The sequence below is a fragment of the Strix aluco genome, chromosome 4, assembly GCF_031877795.1.
Source record: "Strix aluco isolate bStrAlu1 chromosome 4, bStrAlu1.hap1, whole genome shotgun sequence".
Taxonomy (NCBI): Eukaryota; Metazoa; Chordata; class Aves; order Strigiformes; family Strigidae; genus Strix; species Strix aluco.
This window is the reverse complement of record NC_133934.1, coordinates 19522094-19546662: the sequence shown is the minus strand read 5'-3', so window position 1 is coordinate 19546662 and position 24569 is coordinate 19522094. Positions and strand designations below refer to the sequence as shown.

At 37.6% G+C, this 24569-nt stretch overlaps 1 protein-coding gene across 3 annotated transcripts in view; it reads left to right on the top strand.

Moving 5' to 3' along the window:
* ADGRA3 (adhesion G protein-coupled receptor A3) overlaps nucleotides 1–24011 on the top strand; it is a 60525-nt gene extending 36514 nt beyond the window's left edge. For all 3 annotated transcript variants that reach the window (XM_074822258.1, XM_074822259.1, XM_074822260.1), the window contains 11 exons: nucleotides 518–719; nucleotides 3731–3880; nucleotides 6583–6744; nucleotides 7011–7214; nucleotides 8279–8492; nucleotides 8648–8856; nucleotides 13635–13759; nucleotides 14292–14415; nucleotides 18654–18799; nucleotides 22134–22229; nucleotides 22431–24011. In XM_074822258.1, the coding sequence (XP_074678359.1) occupies nucleotides 518–719; nucleotides 3731–3880; nucleotides 6583–6744; nucleotides 7011–7214; nucleotides 8279–8492; nucleotides 8648–8856; nucleotides 13635–13759; nucleotides 14292–14415; nucleotides 18654–18799; nucleotides 22134–22229; nucleotides 22431–23673 (2875 nt within the window). In that variant the 3' untranslated portion in view covers nucleotides 23674–24011. The remainder of the gene's footprint in view (nucleotides 1–517; nucleotides 720–3730; nucleotides 3881–6582; nucleotides 6745–7010; nucleotides 7215–8278; nucleotides 8493–8647; nucleotides 8857–13634; nucleotides 13760–14291; nucleotides 14416–18653; nucleotides 18800–22133; nucleotides 22230–22430) is intronic.
* The last annotated feature ends 558 nt before the right edge of the window (nucleotides 24012–24569 follow it).

The window sequence follows — 24569 nt, the reverse complement described above, 5'->3', positions numbered from 1 at the left end:
TTCTATTTGGTAATAAGTTTATTTGCAAAATCAGTCAAAGTGGTTGTACTCTGCTACTGTTTCTTAATTATTATAAATGTAGTCTTCTGTTAATACCTGCAGTTTACTGATATGAGTGCAGTCGTTTGAAAGTTACATTGATGCATGTGAACAGGACAAGTAGAAAGCTTGCAGGGCAGTATTTAACTGTTTGTAGTGTTAGTATGGATTTTTTCATGAAGTAGGCAAGGTTTTTACAAAAAAAAAATTAAACTATTTTTAGTAATTTTGTAAGCACCTTTTTCTATCCACCTGCAGCCTCATGAAAGAATTCAAAAAAAGCATACTAGCAACTCGTTTTGTTAATAGTACACAAATATGAACAGCTTCAAAATACTGAAGGCAAGCCAAGGTGGCCCTTGAAATAGTTTAGAGATGCTTAGTTTTGAGTGTCTCTTTATTTCCTGTTGTAGTGCTTAATCCTTTTATTTACTTGTCATGTAAATTTGTCTAATTTTTTTTGCTTTTGACTCCCCAGGTGGCCTAGAACATTGGCAGGCATCACAGCATACCTGCTGTGTACACGTTATTCTGCTGGCAGTGGGATATATCCTGGCAACTCACAAGATGAGAGAAGAGCCTGGCGCAGATGCGACAGGGGAGGGTACTGGGCAGAAGAGGACTACTCCAGGTGCCAATATGCAAACGATGTGACACGAGTTCTTTATATGTTCAATCAGGTAATTTGTGCATTTCTACAAAATCAAATTATTTGAAGAAAATAGAAACTCAAAAGTCTGTTTCTCCATTTTTTTTTTTAAGCTGGTAATACAGGTGGTCTAGATGAATTATGACGAACCCATGCCTCTGAGTACAACACTGAAACTTGTAGGTTTATGTTAAGAGTTCGGTTTAATACCTATTTTGAGTGCTCCCAGATGGAAAGTACAAGGAAAATTTAATTTTTTGGTGTACTTGTGTAAAGCATAAGAGAATGGTAGTTATGAATGTTTTTGTCAACTTAATACTGTGTCTTGCCCACATGCTATAAAGGAACAAGGCAGGCTGAAGCTGTAATGGAGAACAGCTATTTTCATTCAAACAATATAGGGTAGTCAAACTCTGCTCTACCTCTGTTGCTGTAAGCCTCTAATAGAATCAGTGTGGCCAATGAGAGTTACCTAGGGAAAATAGTGAGTATTAACTAGGCTTTTCTAATCCAATAATACTCACCAGGACACAAGAGAATATTCTAGATTTTAAATGTAGCTATGAAACAGAATGTTTCAGCTCCAAACTCCTTTTGAGGCTTATCTCTAGTTAATGCATACTTTCACAAACACTGTTGTGCGGTGATGTTCCCAACCTTGTTCGTGTAGGTACTGTATTTTAAAATACCTCTGGTTTAAACTTGATGTTTTCAAATGTGTACTGTCATACAGCTAGCATCAGTGCAACAGGTGAAACTATGGAGATATGAGAATGGGTTTGTTTTGGTTGGTTTTTTTTTAAATAATACAGCTATGCCGCTTGAGTTGATGATGTCTGTAGCACTGCCTATGTTTAACATGGGCCATGGTGCTTTTCTGACCTCAGAGTAGGATTGCGGTGTGTTGTGGCTGTTCAGAGTGTTTCAGTGTGTGAGCTCACATTCTTTTAGAGAAAACCTGACACTGTGTATCAGAAGCACCACAGCCCTTAACTGGGACAATCACAATCTAAACTGCTATTTGCCCTTTGGATGTCTCCAGTTCATACACACAGTGTGGGCTTGACGTCCAGTGGCTTGGCCTAAATCTAGTTTGAGGTAAAAGCATTGAACTATATATATACAAGTTGCTGACTTGCACCCTCTGTGTTCAATTCCTTACTAATGCAGACATAGCTTTTTACCTTCCTGCTCTGGTTCCATGAGCACCACTTGTGTAAGAAAGATGGAAAGGGTGGGAGGGAGAGAAAGGGACTGCCTGTTTCTGGTCCACATTAAACTTAGGGGTTGACATAACTTTGTGATCTACTTTCATTTGTAGCACTAGAAGTGCATGACATGGCTTGGTCACGAGAAACAGGTTCGAGGGCTGAAATGGGTGGTGGTGGTGCTTGATGACTGGTTAGCAGGTGGGAAATGACGTTGGGGATCCCTTTGTCATCCCTTTCTGGGACACAGCAAGGTTGAGTGTTTGTGCTTATTGAGAGCTTTGCTGCTAGTTTGCTTTTTCCCCACCTGGGAATTCACACCTCCCTGCAAGGCCTGTAACAGCTCAGTACTACTCCTGCCTGTGTACTGTAGACCAACTTCGGAGTTGCAGCTGCTCAAGAGCCTCGATTACTTCATGTTATAACTGCTTTTGGTAGAAGTATAATTTCCATGTGTGAAGTAGATAACGTCCTATTATCTGCTTAAAAATACATGCACACAGGTATGCTGCACTGAAATACAGGTTTCAATTTTTTTTTAAAGGGAGAAGTGGCATGTTTTGGATTTAGGAGTTGTCTTTACTCACTAAAGCCTTCCTCTTTTTATGTCTAGTAGGTCTGGAATTCTTTCTAGCAGTATTCTGCACAAATTTATTGTCTATTTGAGAATAATACTAAATGTAATAATATTATAAGCATCTTTAGAGCCTTTCAACACAAAGGTAGTTGAGCCATTTTGAACATCAGAACTCTGCCAAGCAATTTAAGTCATGTAGAGGTGTGAGTATAAATGGAGCAAAACCTTTGTAACATTTATACAAGAACATTTACATTTCATTGTTCTTGTTTGTGTATTGTACACATAGAGTTTTAGGTGAAAATAAATTCATGTTTAAAGAAAAAGTTCAAAGAAATTATGCAGAATATCTGAATATGAAAGTTGACTTTGTTCAGTGTGTGTTATGACTTTGAACTTTATTTACACTTTAAATGCATGACTTCTAGTGTTTTGAAAAAAATAATCTTCCATTAATTGCATTTAAATCTATGTACACATGCTAAGACCAGCAGGGAAAAATATATAGTTGTGCTTATGTGGCACATTGCAAATTTAGTAGGGCAGACTGGACATGTGTACACCAAAAAATGGAGACAGGACATCTCTAGTTTGGATTATCGTGGCTAAACAGCACCTGAACATGAACTGATAACATTTGAGCAGCGTTCCACTGTACTACATGAAATTTCCCCTTTTTGGTCCCTGCTACCTCGGGCATGTTGATGTTTTGTACTATGTAGTGAAGAATTTTCCATCATGGTACTTGTTTCAGGAATGAAATTATGAGCTTTGTCATAGAGCGGATCTATCTTGGTGGGTGTTTTGTGTATGTTTCATTCCAAATGCTTTCTGTAATTACAGAATCAAAAGTGAATGTTACAGCAGTGGTGTGTTTGAATTTCTTTTGGCTTTTCTTGCTATAAAATGCCATATTTTAGCAGCTTTGTGTTGTTGTGCCTAGGCTCTGGTGCAAAGGAAAATAGACATTTGACAGTTACGTCTTTGCTCCTTTTCTTGGTGCAACATCTCTCTCCCTTCTAGGACAACAGGACAAAACCCAGTTTCTGGCTGCAGGTACAAATGCTGGTTCTCTGCCTTGTAGGAAATGTTTTTGCTAACAGATAAGGTGATAGTCCCTGGCTACGTAGAACACTGTGATCCCTGTGGGGATTGCTGTCCTCTTTGGGAAGATGCTTAATTGTTAACTGCTGAAGTGTTTCCTCTATCTACTACTTAATTTTCGCTTCAAAATGCTTATGTTTCTTCTCTATGTAGATGCCGCTCAACCTTACTAATGCAGTGGCAACAGCAAGACAGCTCTTGGCTTACACTGTTGAAGCAGCAAATTTTTCTGATAAGATGGATATTATTTTTGTGGCTGAAATGATAGAGAAATTTGGAAGATTTGCTGAAAAATATAAAGAGGTAACTGGATAATTTGCCATCACTTTAAAGATAATCAAAGTGTTTGTCATTAAGTATTCTGAGCAGTGAAACCTTCTCACCGTTAGATGCAGGCACTGAGTTAGTGGATTATCAGATTCTATTCCATGTTTTTGTTTGTTTAGTAGGTCCCTGAAGTTGCTGACCCATGGTCACAGACTTTGCATTCGCGCTGAGATGATCCAGCATTCACTGGACCTGTAATGTGAGTAACACCTCTGGTCAGCACTGGAGCAGGGAGATAGGTACAGTAAGTCTGTTTTTATTTAATATGGAGTGGGTCATGCAGGTTTTCATTGGTATGTTCTTATCTAAAAAGACAAATAATGAAAGCCTCAGAGATCCTCTCAATAATGAATAAAACGAGACTTATCTTCTCCCCTCCCACCATGGTAGGTTGTCTTTATTCAGTGTTGAGCTGTATCTCTAAGGTTTTCAGTTTTCCTACATCTTGCAGGATATCAGACAAGACATTAAAATAAAATCTTAGAGAACGCTCATTGTTGGGGAGAAAAATGCGAGTGGTTGAATAGTCCCACCAGTGGGTAGGAACTCTCTGTTTCACTGCTGAACAGAGGTTATACTGAGCTCACTGTACAGTGCGTGTTGGGAAGTTGGAGACCGCAGTGTCTCCGTTTTAAACCTGTGCAAAAAAAAAAGCCAAATTTGTCCATCCATCCTCAGCAACCCATAAATGCTGGTTGTAAATTCTTTGCAGAACTCCTTGGAGAATCTTCAGGCTAAATCTCCTTTTTACAATCATAGCTTGTATTTTTTTGTGTGTGTGTATTTTGGAATTATACAAGCAGTTCATTAAATAGTTGGTTTTGTATCCAGTTGAAAATAGAAACATGTTTTAGTTTGCTGCATGATTTGTTACATTATAAGGATATTCTTTTCTCAGCTGTGATTTATTGTCTATAGAGTGACTCAATCTGGCTTTACTTTGCCATGTTTGAAGGTAATAGATGATGTGAAAAAATCTAAGTTAAATTCATAGGTAGTTTTGGTCTTAGGCAATATAGTTTTTTCTCTTAAGTGGTTTGATTTGAACTCAACCTTTGATTTGCTGATATATTCAAGGAGTGGAATTTAATTTAATTTTTAGTAGCTATTAATAAGACACATTTCTTATTAGGTCATTACAAACTTTTTCTTGACACTAATCACTTATATCATCTGATTGTCAGCTCTTCAGTTTGTGTTACAGTGGCTGTTCTGAAAGATAAATACTATAAATTATAAAAAGCTTCATTTAATAGGTTTTTTTATGTCAGAAGAAGAAACAAACTGAAGACAAATGTTCAGAAAGTTCTTAGCAGATTGTCTTAAGTTAGAATGCAGTTGGAAAAACTTGTGTGTACCTTTATAAGCAGGGGAAAGAATAATGTGTAATATTTTTAAAAGTATGAAACAACTTGTGTCCAGTCACCTCAGGATCTTAATAGTGATAACTTACTGTAAACCCACGATTTGTTGATGTGTAACACATGTTAGTAGTTTTCAAGTAGTAATAAGTCATAATAAGCATCTTTAATTAAACTTTGATTTGTTCTTGAGAATTTAATAAAAAGGGCTGCAGCCTGCAAATGCTGTTTGAGGTTCTGTGTCAGCTGTTGGAAATGTTTACTGATTGTGGCTTCTGTCCCTAAAAGAGACAGTTCTTAAAACAGTAAATATTTTTTATATTCCTGTTCTTGCCTTTATTTTTAAAGATTAAAAAAGAAACTACTGTGTTCTGTCCTTACTAGTAATATTCTGAAAAGGAATTGGGAAGCCTGGGTGGTAAAGGAGATGTCTTCCCCATCCTGTCTCTCTTTATGCAGAAAATTCCAGTCCCTAAATTCTAAATTTAGGCACTGTGAATTGTATTTCAGTCAGTTCAACGAGAAAATAGATTCACCTTCACTTTTGGTCCAGTATTTGTCACTATTTCTTAAATGTTGTGGAAATCTGGTGTAGGTCAATGTTGTCAATGTAGGTGCTCGTTAATTTTGGCAGAGTGGTGACCTAAATAAATTACTTCCCTTTATAGTTTGCATTTGTCTGTCATACAGAAGACAGGGTAGGGAGTGTGAGCATAAACTTACAACAGTGTAATTGGTGGTTTGAAAGCAGCTGTGGTACCTACGGGTATTTGCTGTCTCTCATGTATAACCTGTGACCTAAAACACTTCATGCAAAATTGAAGGCAAGTGAGGAAGGAATCAAAGAAAAGCCAACGTAGCAAAAGGAAGAGAAGCAGAAGGGTTGCATGCTAATTTTGCCTGTATTACTCCTTTCTTATTATCTTCTCCCATATATGCAAATTTGTATTAGTCTTGATTTATAGTTTGTTTATTTTAGGTTTAAAGTTGATTATAAATAGTCCTTTTAAATAATTACTACATTAGAATGTGGAGTATGACACACTTTGCTTTTAATGAAATACCTGTATTTCTCATGGTTTTGTTTTCTAAGTATAATATAAACAGATAAATTTGGCATAACAGCTTTCTTGGATGGAGGTAAATGTCTGAGCCAAAGTATTTCAGTATTTCAGAGTGACAAGTGCTGATTGAAATAGGAACAACCAATTTCCTTTTGCTTTTTGTGCTGACAAGTCGCTTTGTATTTTCTGATAATGATCCTACTTGATGAATGTTTTCACAGATGCAAAATGTCTTATTTCTCTTCCCTGTTAGCTTGGTGACGTGATGGTGGACATAGCAAGTAATATTATGTTAGCTGATGAACGTGTTCTGTGGATGGCACAAAGGGAAGCCAAGGCTTGCACTAGAATTGTACAGTGTCTACAGAAAATTGCTATGTATCGGCTTGCAAATGGAGCTCAAGTTTATTCTACTGTAAGTATAAATTTATTTATTTAGAAGACATTTTACTGGCTCTTGAGTTTCAATAGCTTTTTATTTCTCTTAATAGATGTTGGCATTATCTGAAATGCCTAGTATTTGTGTAGGGAGAAGAGAAATATTCTGAACAGATTTATCCCTGCCAGATAAACAGAAACAGTTTTCTGGGTGTTTTTTTCTGTTATGGCAGAGAATCCCTTTAAGATTATTTATTATTGTGCTGTGTAAAATTATTTAATGATTGATTTTTGTCATCACAGTATTCTCCAAATATTGCTCTTGAGGCTTACGTAATAAAGGCTGCTGGTTTCACTGGGATGACATGCACCGTATTTCAGAAAGTGGCTACATCAGACCGTACAGGACTCAGTGATTATGGGAGAAGAGATCCAGATGGAAATCTAGATAAACAATTAAGCTTTAAGTGCAACGTTTCAAATACATTGTCAAGTCTGGCTTTAAAGGTCGGATACTCATTGTTTCTCTACTGACTTTGTAATACCTTAAATATTAACTATTTGGAAAGCAAGCTTATATTAATTTCTAGTGTTAAAGTAGCATTTTTATGTAATCCAGAATGACTGTGACAAGAGATAAAGTGGCAAACAATAATAGAGTTTGATTATAGAATAATTTTTTAATGGACACAATTTTTAATGAGTAGGTGTGGTCTTTATTAAAACATCTTAAGTTGACAGATGCTATCAGACCTTTTCATAAGTATAGAAATTGAAATGCTCCCTAGTTCATAATAATACTTGGCTGTATTTTGCTATTTTTTCATCTTCATTACATATTAAATCAGATACTAACAGTCTCCTTAAATATCTGAAATACTCTGCTCAGGGTGATACTGTAATTAAGCATGAAGTAGAAAATGGACCTGAAAGGTGAATTTTATTGTGTGTGGACGTACACAGACATACACACACGCATTTATATGTGGGTGCGTATAGAATAGAAACACTTCCTCATATTCTGTAAAAGTGTTTTTTCGGCTACATTCCCCAACATACCAGTTTGCATTTTATCACTGTGCTTGAACTACACTGCAGGGTGTATATTTGAAATTATATTTATGTAATTCTGTGAAATTGCATGCATGTTTCCCTACCCCGAGTATGATTTAAATAAAAGTTATAAAAACCTGTTTGTATACAGTGTTTCGTTTGAATAGTACTAATGCATTATTACAGCATTTCTTTGTCTGCTTCTAGTTGCCAATAGTCTAATCTGGAAAACTCTTATAATAAATTTACTGATACCAACTTCAGCATTATTCTCTGTAACAAGTAAGGTAACTACAGAATCTTAACTTTTTTTTTCTTTTTAAAAAAGTATTAAGACTTTAGTAACCTGACTTGACTTTTATCATGGATTACTTGGAAACACTGTCAAATAGGTTTGTCACAATACATAGTGTGCTAAATACATTCATCCCTGACACTGTTCAGTTGGAGGAGTTGCTAATTTAATCTTTGTAAAGAATTTAATTTTCTCTTTAAAACTTCAAATTATTTATTTCTAGAACACAATTGTAGAGGCTTCTATCCAGTTGCCAGCATCCCTGTTTACCCAAAAGCAAAAGAGAGAAATCAGACCAGCAGATGAATCTGTCTACAAGCTTCAGCTTATTGCGTTTCGCAATGGAAAGCTTTTTCCAGCAACAGGAAATTCAACAAATCTGGCTGATGATGGGAAACGTCGTACAGTTGTAACACCAGTTATTCTTGCGAAGATAGGTTTGTTTTTTATTATTACTTCTTAATGATCTTTAAAAATAAGAAACATTTTTGACTCCTTTGTTTCGACTAGTGTATACCTAACAAAAGATTTTTAGCATCTAATGTGTTACGTGTTGACACATTTATGTGCAAATATATTTCTTTTGTAACAGATGGTTTGAACCTAGCCAGTCACCATGTTCCTATAAATGTGACACTACGGCGCATTGCGCATGGAGCAGATGCTGTTGCAGCTCAGTGGGACTTTGATCTCCTGAATGGACAAGGGGGATGGAAATCTGATGGCTGTCGCATTCTTCTGTCTGATGAAAATATTACTACCATTCAGTGCTACTCCCTCAGCAACTATGCAGTTTTAATGGTATGACACTTAGAATTACATGTCTCTTTCTGGAACTTAAAAATACTCAAAACGCAATTCTGTTTGGGTTTTTGTTTTTCTTTTTTTATTAAAGAAAATGGGCATTCCCACATTCCATTTCATGTAAAGCTAGACATAAGAAATAAATGTTGATGTAGGAGAAGGTATAAGTGGAAGTCTGTCAGAGTGGAATTAATTGCTGAATATACTAGACACAAAAGAATTTTCATATAAAAGTCCTTTATTATAGGAAGCCATTTTAATGAGCTACTTAATCAAATGAGCTTTTATGACTGTCGGTCTAATAATGACAGTTTAAAGAAAGGTAACAGTCGAAAAAAAACTTTCTTCTCGGTGTTAGATTAAATTTGTTAGCTTTGTCTGTTCACAGGAGTGTTTTCCTAGTTATTTCTGGTTATGGATCACAGCAAAAAAAAAAACCTATTTCACTTCAAATTAGCTATTCATTCATTCACTAGTATGAACGTCTGTTACCAGAAGACATATATTGAGAAAGGAAAAAAAAAAATCAAAACACTCAGTTACTATCCAAAATATTTTTGAAATACGGTTTAAAAAACAGTATCTGAACTGTAGTCTTAGCATAGTGATGTCAATAAAATGGTTGACTAGTTCTAAAATACAGTGATAGTGAAGAAGGGAGTGAGACACCTTCTTTTAGTGTTCTACAGTTATAAAGTAGGATTTTTTCTTTGACTCTTTCCAGAGCTCTTAATTTCAGAATTTAGCCTGGGAAGCTTGCCTTTTTACAGATGGTGACTGCTACCCTGCTCATCAGTCATCACCACAGATGCTAAATGATAAAATGTAATACATAAAAATGGTAGGCTAGTAGGAAGCTGAGTGAAATAGTAAGAGGTTTAGGAAATATTGTTAACTTAAGTGTAAACTGGTGTGGGTTTTGTTGTAGTTAATGTGCTCTGTGTAGGATTAAGTATGTATTTTTATGTAATCGTATATGGAAGAAGGAGGATTCCTTTATGATGATCAGTGCATGAGAAGTTGCTATTTTTGTTTTGCAAGTCTAACTTTCAAAAATCTTTCTCTTAAGAGGATTAAATAGTAGAATACCAAAAAGCTAAACATAAAAAAAGCACTTAAATGCCAAGCTTTTGAAAAGAGCTCAGAGAGCAACTTTTCACTTTACCTCTGAAAGTACTGTTTTAAATTACTTTTAAACTGTTATAATCCTATAGTTCCCTTCTTTGATATTTTAAAAATATATAATCCTTTCCTAAAACATAATAGCATTCTTTAAAATGAAAATAAACTTCATTTGTATGTGTAGTAAGCATGTAAACAGAGAGTATGCTTTAAATTGGTCACATTTCTGCCATCTGGAGGAAGAAAAATGAAGAGCATATTCAATCTGCTGTAAATTACTATATCTAGATTAATACATGGTAAGATTGTATAACTCACAATAAGATATTGATATAGAGAACTGTTGACCATCAGAAATCAAAAAAGGTAGAGGAAGGGGCAGCTTTTTTCCTTTTCTGCTAGCTCAAAACTGGTATTCCTTAAATATTTAGCTACTTCCCAAAATGTTAGGCTGTAGGGACTGGAGAATAGGGGATAGGCGGAGGAGAACGGCGTAATGTTCATCTGTTAGATGTTCCTTGCACACAGTTAATACGCTGCAAATCTCTGGATGTCCTAAGTAACTGCTGAAAAAGGTTTTAATAATGTCTATCCATATATTAACTAAAAAAGCCATAATAGCTATTTAATTTGTAGATTTTCATAGTGTTGTGAAAGTCTGGGTTCTGGTCCCAAGCTCCTAAGAAATTCATTTGGGTTCAGTTTTAGAAGTTTGGCTTTTAATTCAGCAGTTGTCATTAACATCAAATACATGAACAGTAGTGACAGGAGGGACCTGAACGCAATATTCCATCATCCTGGCTAGATGGTAAGTGACTTAAGCAGAGTTATTTTACTCCTTTTTACTCTACTTTACTTTAGTACATATGTTTGTAGAGGAAAGCAGGTTGTCATAAACTGACCTGTCTTTATACATTTCAGAACATAATGTAAAGTTCTCTCGGATAAGGAAACCCATAACTGAGTGCCTACTTTCCATCTAGATACAGTTATAAAATTTTGTATTTATTTGGAAATCATTTTAACCACTGTTAATAATAGAAGAGATGACCAGGAGGTTCAGCTGAAATCTCATTACTGTAGGCCTACAGTAGAGGAGGAAAATCAGCCATGGTAGTCGAGAAGAAACAGAGTTCTGCTCGTTGGCTATAAATGCCCCAGCGCTGTTCTTAATGTCATCTCTACTGTTACTTTACTGTCAGTCTCTTTTTATTAAATTATTATTTAGGATTAGTTTAGCTCAGAAATAATGTTATTGGCTCCCCTCACTCCTTTTAGCAGATCTGATTTAAAATGTCAGTGCAATCAGTAAAAACTCCATTGACTCAGTTGATATTGGGTCAAGGCCTTTGCTAGCTAGGCTAGGCATACTGAGTTTTCTCAGATATCTTAGAAGGTTATTGTAAACCTTGCGATTTTGTGTCTCTTATTCTCTTAAGTTCACACCAATACATGCATGACATCTTGTTACCTGTAATCAGTTGGGAAGCAGCAACAGGAATTCTGCAGTTTGTTCTCCGATACTCACTGGTTGTGTGTGACAATACATTTGCTCATGCTTGTAACGGCAGTGAGTTCCTAGGGATCTCCAGCTGGATATCAACCAGGCCATGGGTAGTGTTGAAATTGGATGACATTGGCTGCCTGAGGCATAATATCTTACTGTCTTTCTCAAAGGGTTTTTTACAGGTGCCAAAGAAAACCAAATACATAAAAATCAAACTGGCAATCTGATTAAATTAGTTTGAAATGAGCTTGGTGAGTTAGTTAGGAATAATAGATTTATATTCTGATGAAAGAACGATTGAAGGAGTGGTGAAGAGACTGCTGACTAATTTAATTGTAAACTTCAAGAACTCTTCTCCTGTCCATGAAATCAGATTACCCATTTTAATCTTAAAAACAGATTGTATATCACTGTGATTTTTCTCAAAACGACCTGAAGCTTCCTCCTAATGTTCTGCTGTTCTTTGTGAATGCTAAATTTGTTCTTCTTTACCTCCGTACGCTTTTGAACTTTGCCAACTCTAGAGGTTTAAGAGTGACTCTCACTCAGAATTATAAGTGAGAGAATTTTCTGTATCCTGTCTGTTCTGAAAAAATCTTAATTATCCCACTAATCTTTGTTAAGCAAACTTGTTTTATTTTGTGCTGGGACTGAAGTTGGTTGGGTTTTTTTTTTAGTGTTCATTACCATTATGAAAATGGAACCCTAGTAAATCGTAACAGCATCCAGACAGAATTATTTCTTCTTGCTGTTCTTGTTAGTAAATGAGAATATCACTCCTTAGATATTATTTGAAATACTGCCATGCTTTAACAGTCCAAGGTTCCATTTCATGCTTACTCCTCAAGTAATATTTTGATGGGTGGGTTCAGAAAACTTGAATGATGCTAAAGAGCTGTTGAATAATAGTTGCGTTATCAGCTATCTATTCTGGTCAAGCAGTAATCATAGAATAACAGTCTGGTAGGAACATCATGGTATTATTTGGTGCAATTACCTGCTTGAAGTTTGATCAGCTTCAAAGTCGGATCATACTGCTCCAGATCATATTCAGTCAAGCTTCAAGTATCTCCAAGGACAGAGATTATACAGTCTCTCTGGGCAGTATGTGACCACGTTCATCAGAATTTTTTTCCTGTATCTAATCAGAATTTTTCACGTTGCTGGTAATGTCCATTGCCTCTCACCATTTCATGGTTCATCTCCAAGAGGAGTTTGACTCCATCCCAGTAGGTAGCTCAATATAATAATGAGACTTCTATCTTCCTTTTCTTAAAGATGAACAAATGCAGCTTTTTCAGCTTCAGCCTGGTAGTTGTCCCAATGATCTGTTAGATTTGCTGCATCCAGTATGTCAGTGCATTGTGCTGGGGAGCCTCAGATCGAAGACAGTTCTGCAGGGGTGGTCTCACAGTGCTGAACAGAAGGGAATAATCAATTCATGTGCTTGCTGTGGTTTTGCTCGTACAACAAAGTGTGGCCTTGCGCTGCAGGCTACACTGACTTGTGGTCAACTTTTGCCTACCAATACCCTTAAGTGGTTCTTTGGTTGCTTTCTGTTCAGTCCAGTGCCCAGCCTGTATCGTTGCGTGCATGGGGTTAGTTATTCCATCCCAGATGCAGATCTTTTCACATTTTCTTTGCTAAATGTCATGATGTTTTATGAGCCCGTTTCTCTGGCTCACCAACATCCCTCTGAATATCATCCAATCTATTGATCAGTCTCCCCAATGTATAGCATCATCTGCAAATTTGCTGAGGGCACTAACGTTCATTGGGTTGTTGCAGAAGATAATAATCATAACTGAAACACACAGTTGTTCTACATGCTATACGTATAAGTAAGAAGAAAATGGTGTGTGTCTATAAGCTGCTAACATTTCTGTGTTCAAGCATATATGAAGTTTAAGTGTTTTATAAGATGTGTGACTGCATTTATAAAGGTCAGCCACAATAGCAGGTAATTGTGGAAGAAAGGAACATCAAATAATAAATAATTGGAGGGTCGGGGTTGTAGCAGGGGGAAAGGAATTTCATCTCGAAGGTTCCTGTTATTTCTTTATTTTGTGTTTCCTCTGCCATTCTCCCTGCCCCTACAAAATGAAGAGATAATGTGGACTAATGGTCATTTTGTTTTTGTTGTCAGGACTTGACAGGAGCTGAATTATATACGCAGCCAGCTGATCTTTTGCATCCAGTAATTTATGCCACTGCCATGGTTTTGCTAATGTGCCTGTTGATGATCATAGTCAGTTACATATACCATCACAGGTATGAATCAAAATTATGACAAAAAAAATTAGTTTCGTAGTGCTTAGGACTACTTTTTGATAGGAACACAGTATAGTTATCTGCATTTGGGGTTTTTTCTTTAAACCTTGTTATTGCAAAGTAACAGTTAAGCCAGCAGCTATTTCATCTGTTCTTGAGGATGACAATTTAGCTCTTATAACCATGCATCTCTTTAATTCTTCACTTCTGCTTCATGATGAAAGAACAGACCACTCAAGAATGGTGGTAGAATTTAACAAACTGTTCAGCCTTTTATATTTCTGTTGATGTAAAAGCTTGAAGCCTAAAATTTTTCAATCAAGCCCCAAATAGTTGTATAAAGCTGGTTAATAGGAGGGTGTTTTAATTTCTTGGAATAAAAAACAGAGATTATATTTGATTACAAAGTATGTGGTAGTCAAACAATCATTAACAGTAATTGTATCTCATTTATCACAAGTGTATCTTGCTAGTTTCTGAAATACAATAATGCAGCTGTGTTTTATGTTGTCTAATTTGTTTCTTTTAACAGTGTGATCAGGATCAGTGTAAAAAGCTGGCATATGCTAGTTAACCTGAGCTTTCATATTTTCCTGACATGTGTGATGTTTATTGGAGGCATAACTCAGACCAGGAATGCCAGCATTTGCCAAGCAGTAAGTAAACACGCAAAACTTGAAAAAAGTCAGTTACCAGTTTCATAGTCCTATATATGTATATGCCCACCTTGCCTCCTACAGAACAGTAGTACTATACAGTCATTTTCATCAGAATGTAACATTTAGACCAAAAAAGTCAATCTATTTTTACCTTAAAGATTTCTTTTGTATTTTTATCCAGCCATGAAGATAAAATCAGTTTGTTACTTGAAAACTGGAAAAGTATTTCAGAAGTGCAAGAGAAATTTTTTTTGCCCAAAATGGTATCACAAAAAAAGTTTTACCTGTTTTATTTTTGCGACGTATTATGAAATTGTTTTATAAACCTGTATATGGCCTTTACAGACCATGTGAAAACTGATTTCCATGGGTATTAAAATATTTATTTCCATTTGCTCAGTATAACCTAAAGAGAGGGAGAGCGAATTTTTTCCAGTCAGAGACCCATGCTTTCTCTAAACAAGCATTGCTAGCTTTATTGAGACTGCTCTTTTATAATGATTTGTTCTTCTAACATTTGGCCATCTCTAATTCAGTTGCAGGGTTTCAGTATAATAGCAGTTGCTGCTTTGGGATGATATCAGTAGTATTTTTTTAATATTTTCTTTTTTCCATCCAGTAATTCATAGAAGTTTCTGTTGTGGTTTGAACTCAGCTGGCACCCAAACACCATGCAGCCAGTTGCTCAGTTTCCCCCCACCCTAGTGAATGGGGGAAGAGAGTGGAGGGACACAAGGAGAACTTGTATGTTGAGATTTACAAAAAAAAAAAAAGTTTAATGATTGTAATAAAACAATAACAATAATGGGAAGTACAAATGGGTAATGCACAATGCAATTGCTCACCACCCACCAGCCGATACCCAGCCTGCTCCCGGCCAGCAATACTGGAGAACGAACATCCTGCTCTCACAAGACAAACAAACATCCCCCTGTCAAAAAGCGAAGAAAACAGAAGTGAGAGAGAACCCGCCTACTTTATATACTGAGCATAAGGGACACCTTCCACTAGACCAGGTTGCTCAAAGCCACGTCCAGCCTGGCCTTGAACACTTCCAGGGAGGGGGCAGCCACAACCTCTGTGGGCAACATACTCCAGTACCTCACCACCCTCACAGTAAAGAATTTGTTCCTTATCTAATCTAAATCTACCCTCTTTCAGTTTAAAATCTTTACCCCTCAACCTATCACTCCCTGATAGAGTCCCTCTACATCTTTCCTGTATCCCCCTTTAAGTACTGGAAGGCTGCTATAAGGTTTCCCTGGAGCCTTCTCTTCTCCAGGCTGAACAACCGAAACTCTCAGCCTGTCCTCATAAGGGAGGTGCTCCAGCCCCCTGATCATTTTAATGGTCTCTTCTGGACTAGCTCCAACAGGGCCGTGTTCTTCTTATATTGGGGTTGCCAGAGTTAGACACAATACTCCAGGTTGGGGTCTTATGAGAATGGAGAGGCAGAATCACCTCCCTTGAGGTGTTGGTCATGCTTCTTTTGATTCAGCCCAGGATATGGTTGGCTTTCTGGGCTGCAAACACACATTGCTGGGTCATGTTGAGCTTCTCATCAGCCAACACCCTGAAGTCCTTCTCCTCAGGACTGCTCTCAATCCACTCATCACCCAGCCTGTATTTGTGCTTGGGACTGCCCTGACTCATGTGCAGGACCTTGCACTTGGCCTTGTTAAACTCCATGAGGTTCACACAGGCCCACCTCTCAAGCCTGTCAACGATGTCATCCCTTTCCTCCAGCATGTTGACGACACCACACAGCTTGGTGTCATCAGCAAACTTGCTGAGGGTGTACTCAATCCCACTGTCCATGTCACCAACAGCGCTGGTCCCAATACTGACCCCTGAGGAACGACACTCGTCACTGCTCTCCACTTGGACATCGAGACGTTGAACACAATTCTTTGAGTGTGACCATCCAGTCAATTCCTTATCCACCGAGTGGTCCATCTGTCAAATCCATGTCTCTCCAATTTAGAGACAAGGATGTCATGTGGGACAGTGTCAAATGCTTTGCACAAGTCCAGGTAGATGGTGTCAGTTGCTCTTCCCTTGTCCACCAGCACTTTGACCCCATCGTAGAAGGCCACCAAATTTGTCAGGTGTGATTTGCCCTTAGTGAAGCCATGTTGGCTGTCACCCATCACCTCCTTATTTTCCTTATGTGCCTTAAAATAGTTTCCAGGAGGATCTGCTCCATGATCTTGTCAGGCACAGAGGTGAGACTGACTGGCCTGTAGTTGCCCAGGTCTTCTTTTTTTTCCATTTATAAAAGTGGTGGTTATGTTTCCCCTTTCCCAGTCAGTGGGAACTTCACTGGACTGCCACGACTTTTCAAATATGACAGAGAGTGTCTTAGCCACTTTATCTGCAGTTCCTTCAGGACCCGTGAATGCATCTCATGAGGTTCCATGGACTCCTTCAGGCTCGAACCTGATCTTCTCCTACAGTGGATGGTTCTTTATTCTTCCAGTCCCCGCCTTTGTTTGCTGCATCTTGGACAGTGTGGCTGGAGCACTTGTTGGTGAAGACTGAGACAAAGAAGTCATTGAGTACCTCAGCCTTCTCCATCTTCCGGGTAACCAGGTCTCCTGTTCCCTTCCAGAGAACCCACATTTTTCCCCAGTCTTTTGTCACCGGTGTACCTATAGAAGGTTTTCTTGTTGCCCATGGTGTCTCCAGCCATATTTAATTCTGTCAAGGCTTTAGCTTTCTTAACCTGATCCCTATCTCCTCAGACAACTTATCTGTATCCTTCACAGGCTACCTGTCCTTGCTCCACCCTCTGTAGGCTTCGTTTTTGTGTCTGAGTTTGCCCAGGAGCTCCTTGTTCATCCATGCAGGCCTCCTGGCATTTTTACCTGACTACTTCTTTGTCAGGATGCATCGCTCCTGAGCTTGGAGGAGGGGATCCTTGAATGTCAACCAGCTTTCTTGGGCCCCTCTTCCCTGCAGGGTTTTATCCCATGGTCCTCTACCAAGCAGATCCTTGAAGAGACCAAAGTCTGCTCTCCTGAAGTCTAGGGTAGTGAGCTTGCCCTGAGGATCCTGAACTCCACCATTTCATGGTCACTGTAGTCAAGGCTGCCCTTGAACTTCACATTCCCCACCAGCCCCTCCTTGTTGGTTCACGGTAGTTTTTATGTTGCCAGTTGAAAGTGTTGCTATAAAATATGTCCCTGACCTTTCTCCTACCAATACAAGGAGAATGGTAGTCTGTGTGCATGCATATGCTGTGCATACATACACACACATATGGCGATGAGGAAATAGTTTGACAAACTGTAATCTTTTTTCTTGCCTTCTTGGAGACAGTAATCCTCCAAGAGAAATTCTAAGAGTTGTGCTTTTACTGGTGATTGAAACTTGCAAAAAACCCCCATCTCCAGTCATCTTAACAGAAACTGAGGTGTTACCTCTTCCATGCATGTGTGCTGTCATTTAAGGAATATATGAAACCTACTTCTTGCAGTCACTTCATGGCTTATAAGTAAGGAAATAAAGGACAACCAGATTGTGCCTTTTCCTTGACAAAACCCCAGGGACTTGGGAATTCCCAGAACTTATTTTAAGAAAACAATGTTCAGTTTATAAAGTAATGCAGATGCAAAAGGATCTGACAGACAACCATTTTCTTAACAGTGTAGTGCATAGTCAGTCTGTGAGGCTGAATTTGCCTTAATGTTTGGGCTGGTTAAATATCTAAAGTATGACACTTTTTTTTTTTTTGCATTATGTTAAAATTGCTGATGAATGTTAGCTGTTTATATTTTGCCACCTGCTATGTAGTTATTACAATATCATTAGCTTGGGGTTCCCTTACTTGTTTCAGGTTGAATATCTGTAAAAGAAGACATTTTAAAGTTAAGTGTCTTGTAAAATACAGTTTCCTAAAGTGTGTGATTGATATGTAACCTTAAAAATGTTGGCCAGCAGAGTTCTTCCTCCATTACTACGTTTTCCTTCCACTAGAGGCAACTGCAGCTATGTAGCCTTCCTGGACTCAACTGATAGGAAGATGGGTTTGCATAACATATTTTACATTTTGAAAAACCCAGTGACTTGACATTTAGAACAGTCATAGTAAACTAAGAGGGGGATTCTTTCTCTTGAACTGAGCTTTTGAAAATTCAGGCTTTATGCAAGTTGCATGTTAAATGATTGATTTTTTTTTAACTTGGTGGAAAGGAAATGTTTGGGCATTTATTTTTATTTTTACTTTTTCTAAGGTTGGGATAATTCTCCATTATTCCACTCTTGCGACAGTACTGTGGCTGGGGGTGACATCTCGTAATATTTACAAGCAAGTGACCAAAAAAGCAAAAAGATGTCAAGATCCTGATGAGCCACCTCCTCCACCCAGACCAATGCTGAGGTGAGCCTATTGTTTCTGCATCTCATTATTTCCCAGGTTGCTATGCTTATATTCTGACCAAAAAATGTAACAGGTCACTACTGTTTCTGCAAAGTGCCTTTCATAGAAGTTTTCTTTCCAGGTCCTTAAAGTCCCTTCCAGATTTTTCTGTTCCTCAGCATTGTGCTAAGGAGGATGAGGTGAAGAATGATTCAACATAGTGTATTACCCCTGCAGTGCTGTGTTCCTGATTTGTAAATTAAGAAATCTGAAGTGTTTCAGCATCACCACTGGGGCTTTGATTACGACTTTAGATAGCAAGACTTCCCAATAAATTATCATAGAAGAAAGAATCTGGAGAACTGTGTTATCACACAATTAACAAACACTGCGATTTAAATAAATAAAGTTTAATATGTTTTCCAAAGATTGCTAACAAATAATTTGAAGGACAGGTATCACGCATTATTAAATGAAATAGTGGGTTTTGTGAAACATTTCTCTTAGAATTTTTATTTCTGAAATCACTGAAATGGGATAATTATCTGTGAAATACTTTTAATAGAAAACATTAACATACTTTGTTCATGTAGCTAACTGAGCCTTTGGATATTAATTAAAAACTGCTAAGCTGAAATTCTCCACAAGGTGGCAGAAATTGATTAACTTTGATTAGTTATAGGCAAATGCTTAGAAGGCTTGATTTTAAAGTACAGAGACTGCAGAATATCAGAAATGCTTTTCTGAGTATCACCAACTAAAATTTGTAGTACTATATACAAGCATACAGAAATACTTAACTGATCAGTTAGGTAGAAGGTTAATATTTTTATCACTTAAGTGCTGTCTTTGCTTTCCTTAACTTTATTATTTTTCTTTTAAGTAAAAGTAAATCTGTTGTATTCACTGTAGGATATCATGCCCATCACCAACTGCATGCCTTCCAGCAGGGTACTGAGTAGCCTTTTTAACATCTGTTCTGATTTATTTTTTCCCCTATCCCTTATTATTTGTTATGGAGTTCTTGGTTTGGAAAATGTTGCAGTAAAATTACCAGCCTCAACAGGTTCAGCTCTGCATAGACATAAACACGTACATACCATTTCAGACTTGGACACCTTATCTGTGACAATGGCAGTAACTCTGGAGACAAGTATCAGAACAGAGCAAACGTGCTTCATATTTTTCAGATTTTCTCAATGTCCTACTTCTTGCAGATCAGGAATTTCCTCAGTCAGATGTATGATGTTTTTGCATGGAACAGCTATAGAAAGATTATTTTTTTTTTCCATTCAGTTGTCTTTTAAACTTCCCATCGTGGCATAGAGCAAAGAGGTTTGTGCAAGAGTTCTTGCTTGTGCGGAACTAGTCACCTACTGTTACCAGGCCCACTGTTTCTTGATTTTAGAGACAGAACAACTTATTCTCTGTTTGCCTCCACCCTGTTTGCCTCCTCCATATGCCTTTTCAGAATTACAAAGGGTCTTTTGGAACAGGAAGAAAAAAAAGCCCTGATAAGTGTATGTCGGTACACATTTTTCTCCTTATTTGCCATATGTAAATTATTCTGATTTATGCTCTTTGGGTTTAAAGAGGTCCACCTTGCAGATGATAGGTAGACATGATGTTTACACTGATCTTCATGTCCTGTAGGTATTTTCTGAGGGTGGACTTTCATACCTGTTAAGCTTCTTTCCCTTTCCTTCTAGCATATATAAGCTTTATTCTTTATTTTGGAAAATTCATTGCCTGTAAGACAATTTTGTGGGAGATGATGATACTCATTCAGTGTGTGAATGGGACCTTGTCACAGATCACGAACAAGGTGGAAAAGATTTGAAATGGATCTGGTGTTCTTCAGAAAACAGCTACAGATGTTAGAGAGGAGATTTGATGTGGCTCACAGTAGCAGTGTTGAGAAGATAGTGCAACACTTGGCACTGGTTGGAATTTCTTAACTGTGAAAAACTTTATGCCAAATATATTGCATTGCCACGCCAGGCAAGAAGGTGTAAAAATAACATGTCCTTAGCTGCAAATCACAACAAGAAAATGGAGTTTGTCATGCAGAAATGGTATTTTGTTCAGCAGACTCCAATCAAAAGGAAACTGTTTCAGATTTTTTAACTAAAAGAACTACTTTATAAAACACCTTGCTGAAGATCTTAATAATGGGCTATTCCATGTAAAGCATGAAATAAAATAACAATACAAATACTTGTATTACTATAATACAAATACTGGGTGAATGTTCTACTTAGAAACATAGCATTTCACTATTTACTGGGTGTTATTTTCTGTTACCATCCTAACACTTACTCTTGTATACGTCTTGTCATTAGATTTGTTTTTCTCTTTTTTTATCTAACTTAAGTTTTAGCTTGTACAGCACTGTCCCAAAATCTTAATATTACTGCATCTCCTCTAGCATACTTTGCATATGTCTTTTAGTTACTACTCTGTCTGTATAGCTCCTTGTTGCATGATATTTTTGGTTTGTAATTTGTGCTTTTAAGAATTGGTGAAGATTTAAGACACAACAACACACAAGTGGTTTGGATTTTGGGTTGGGGTTTTTTTGGTGTTGGTCCTTGATATCTTGGTATGGTTCAAGGTCGAATGTAAACATGTTCCTTCAATACAGCAAACTGAACTATAACTACAAACAATCCATATTGCATCACTCTTCTGCCAGTAACAATTTGCCTTGTGTAGAACCAGCTTCACCTAGCTGTTCCTGTGTGAATAGTGGTTCATCTTTGAGGCAGTGATTTAGTAATTTGTAGTGAAAGATAAGTAGAGTAAAATCTGCCACAAAGATCTGTTTCATTTGGCCGGAGGTGTATACTATGAGATTACAGAGTCCATTGAAAATAAATAAATAAAACCAACACCAAACCCCAAACCTCTCCACACACAAAAAAACAAGTAACGAGTTCCTATGGCTGATCTTCTGAACATGGTGTCCGTAATATTAGGCAAGATCATCTCAGGAACGAGAGACATACCACTTCCTATTTTCCTTCTAAGTTTCCATATTTTTTTCCAGCAGCTTAAAACTTTGAACTGCCAGCTTTTGCTTCTTCCTTCTAACCATGTATACCTTTGTCCAGTGCCTGTGAGGGAGGTGAGCAGCTGTGAGAGACAGGTGGTTTGAAACAGGAGGAAAAAATGTGTAGTGAGGAAAACTTAAAAAAAATCGATATTGCCAAAGTTCAAACCTGAGTCACCCTAATTATTTTCTTAAAGAACTTACACTTTTCCAGAATCTTGGAGGTGTCTCATTTCCTTCATGGTGACTATATAAAATCTATTCCCATTAAGCAGCCACTGATATACTGGCTTTACTTTTTAGATTCTACCTTATTGGTGGAGGGATCCCTATCATCGTTTGTGGAATAACAGCAGCGGCAAACATCCGAAATTACGGCAGCAGACCTAATGCTCCTTAGTAAGTACCATATAACTGAGAGCTCTGTCATAAGACTTCATGGGTTTGCTTTTCTAAGTACTCGTTGCAATTAATTCTGATTCTTCCAGAAAATGTAACAGCCAAGATCATTTCAAAGCACCATTATGAACTGATAAAGCCTAACTTAAGTGACTTGTGAGAAGATGTTAATTTTGGTTCTTTGGTTTGTTTCTTTTCCAGTTGCTGGATGACTTGGGAACCTAGTTTAGGAGCATTTTATGGACCAGCTAGCTTTATAATTTTCATAAACTGTATGTATTTTCTCAGCATATTCATACAACTAAAACGTCACCCTGAACGTAAATATGAACTTAAGGAACCCGTTGAGGAACAGCAGCGTCTGGCCACCAATGAACATGGGGAACTGGCTCATCAAGATTCATTGTCGGTGTCACTAGTTTCCACATCTGCTTTGGAGAATGAGCACAGTTTTCAAGCACAGCTGCTGGGAGTGGGCCTGACTTTGCTTTTGTATGTTGCTCTGTGGATCTTTGGAGCTCTGTCAGTTTCCCTGTATTATCCCATGGACCTGATCTTCAGCTGTTTTTTTGGGGTAACATGTTTAAGCCTCAGTGCCTTTCTTATGGTGCACCATTGTGTTAACAGGGAAGATGTCAGGCATGCTTGGATAATGACTTGCTGCCCTGGAAGGAGTACGTATTCAGTGCAAGTAAATGTTCAGCCCTGCAGTTCCAGTGGAACCAATGGAGAGGCCCCCAAGTGCACCAACAGTAGCGCGGAATCTTCATGCACAAATAAAAGCGCATCAAGCCTAAAAAATTCTTCTCAAGGATGTAAACTAACTAACTTACAAGCTGCAGCAGCTCAGTGCCACCCTACTTCTCTGCCATTGAATACAGGTCCTCAACTTGATAACAGTCTTACTGAACATTCAGTGGATAACGATATCAAAATGCACGTAGCTCCCTTAGAGGTACAGTTTCGGACAAACGGACACCCAAGTCGGCATCATAAGAACAGAAGCAAGGGACATCGTGCTAGCAGGCTTGCAGTATTGAGAGAATATGCATATGATGTTCCCACAAGTGTGGAAGGAAGTGTGCAAAATGGCTTACCTAAAAGTCGACAAAGCAACAGCGAAGGGCATTCAAGGAGCCGAAGAGCCTATTTGGCGTATAGAGAACGTCAGTATAACCAGTCCCAACAAGATAGCAGTGATGCTTGCAGTACGCTTCCAAAAAGTAGCAGAAATACTGAAAAAACAGCAGCTACCAACAACAAAAAAGATATTCTAAGGAAACCGATAGCGGTTGAACTTGAAAACCAACAAAAATCTTATGGCTTAAATTTAGCCATTCAGAATGGACCTCTTAAAAGCAGTGGACAGGATGGACCCTTGCTCACTGCAGACAGTACTGGTAATATTAGGACTGGGTTATGGAAACACGAAACTACTGTGTAGCATTATAATTCATTGCGAGACAAATCCATATGAACTGTGATTACACATTCCTTAAAGCTATTAACACTTTTAAAGGCTGTTTACAAACTCTAGGTACTTTATGCAGGGAGGGAACTAAGATACTCTGCCAAGCAAAAGATTGTGTGCATTGTTATCTTTGCTGTTCTTACAAAGATGAACTCTTGGTATTTTGTGAAAATTTTTTTGAAGTGTCAGTCTTGAGAGACGCAGAAGGTGACTTTGTACGTTTTTATTTTTTACCTGTAACCCTGCAGATGTGTCCACAACACATTTCAAATTTGTATTTAAATGTATAATAAATGGTATTTTCCCCAGCAGCCTAATGTTGCACTTATTTGTTGGGTTTTTTAAAGACTGTTGCACTGAATGTCAGCTTGATTTTACTACCTCAGTATCTGAAACTTAGGGGTTTCAATTACTAAAGAAGATATTCGGTGTCTGAAATACACAATGCAGGTAGCTCACTTATATAAGCATAAGGCCTAGACTTGTTTGACATGAAGGTACACTTAAAAGATTTTTAGTATACAGGCAACTTGTTCACTCCAAAGTCACTGTCTTATGCTTGCTGCATAAGTTAGGTGTATTTTTAGATGGCTGTGGTTTATTTTGATGTACTTCTTCCACAGTTTTAGTTTACTTCGTAGTGTTTTGGATAATATATTTTGCTCTCATAATTACCTGACTGGGGTGTTTTTTTAATTTGTTTTAATCGTTTGTAATTAAGATGGTTATGATTGTTCACAGACAATAGGTGCTAATTTGCAAAAATCATCAGTACATGTCAGTGAAAACTCATTCAGTGGTAATAGTGTGGAAGGATAATAGTGCAGGTGTTTTCATAGGTGGTAGTGGGATAATCTGTTAAGAGTATG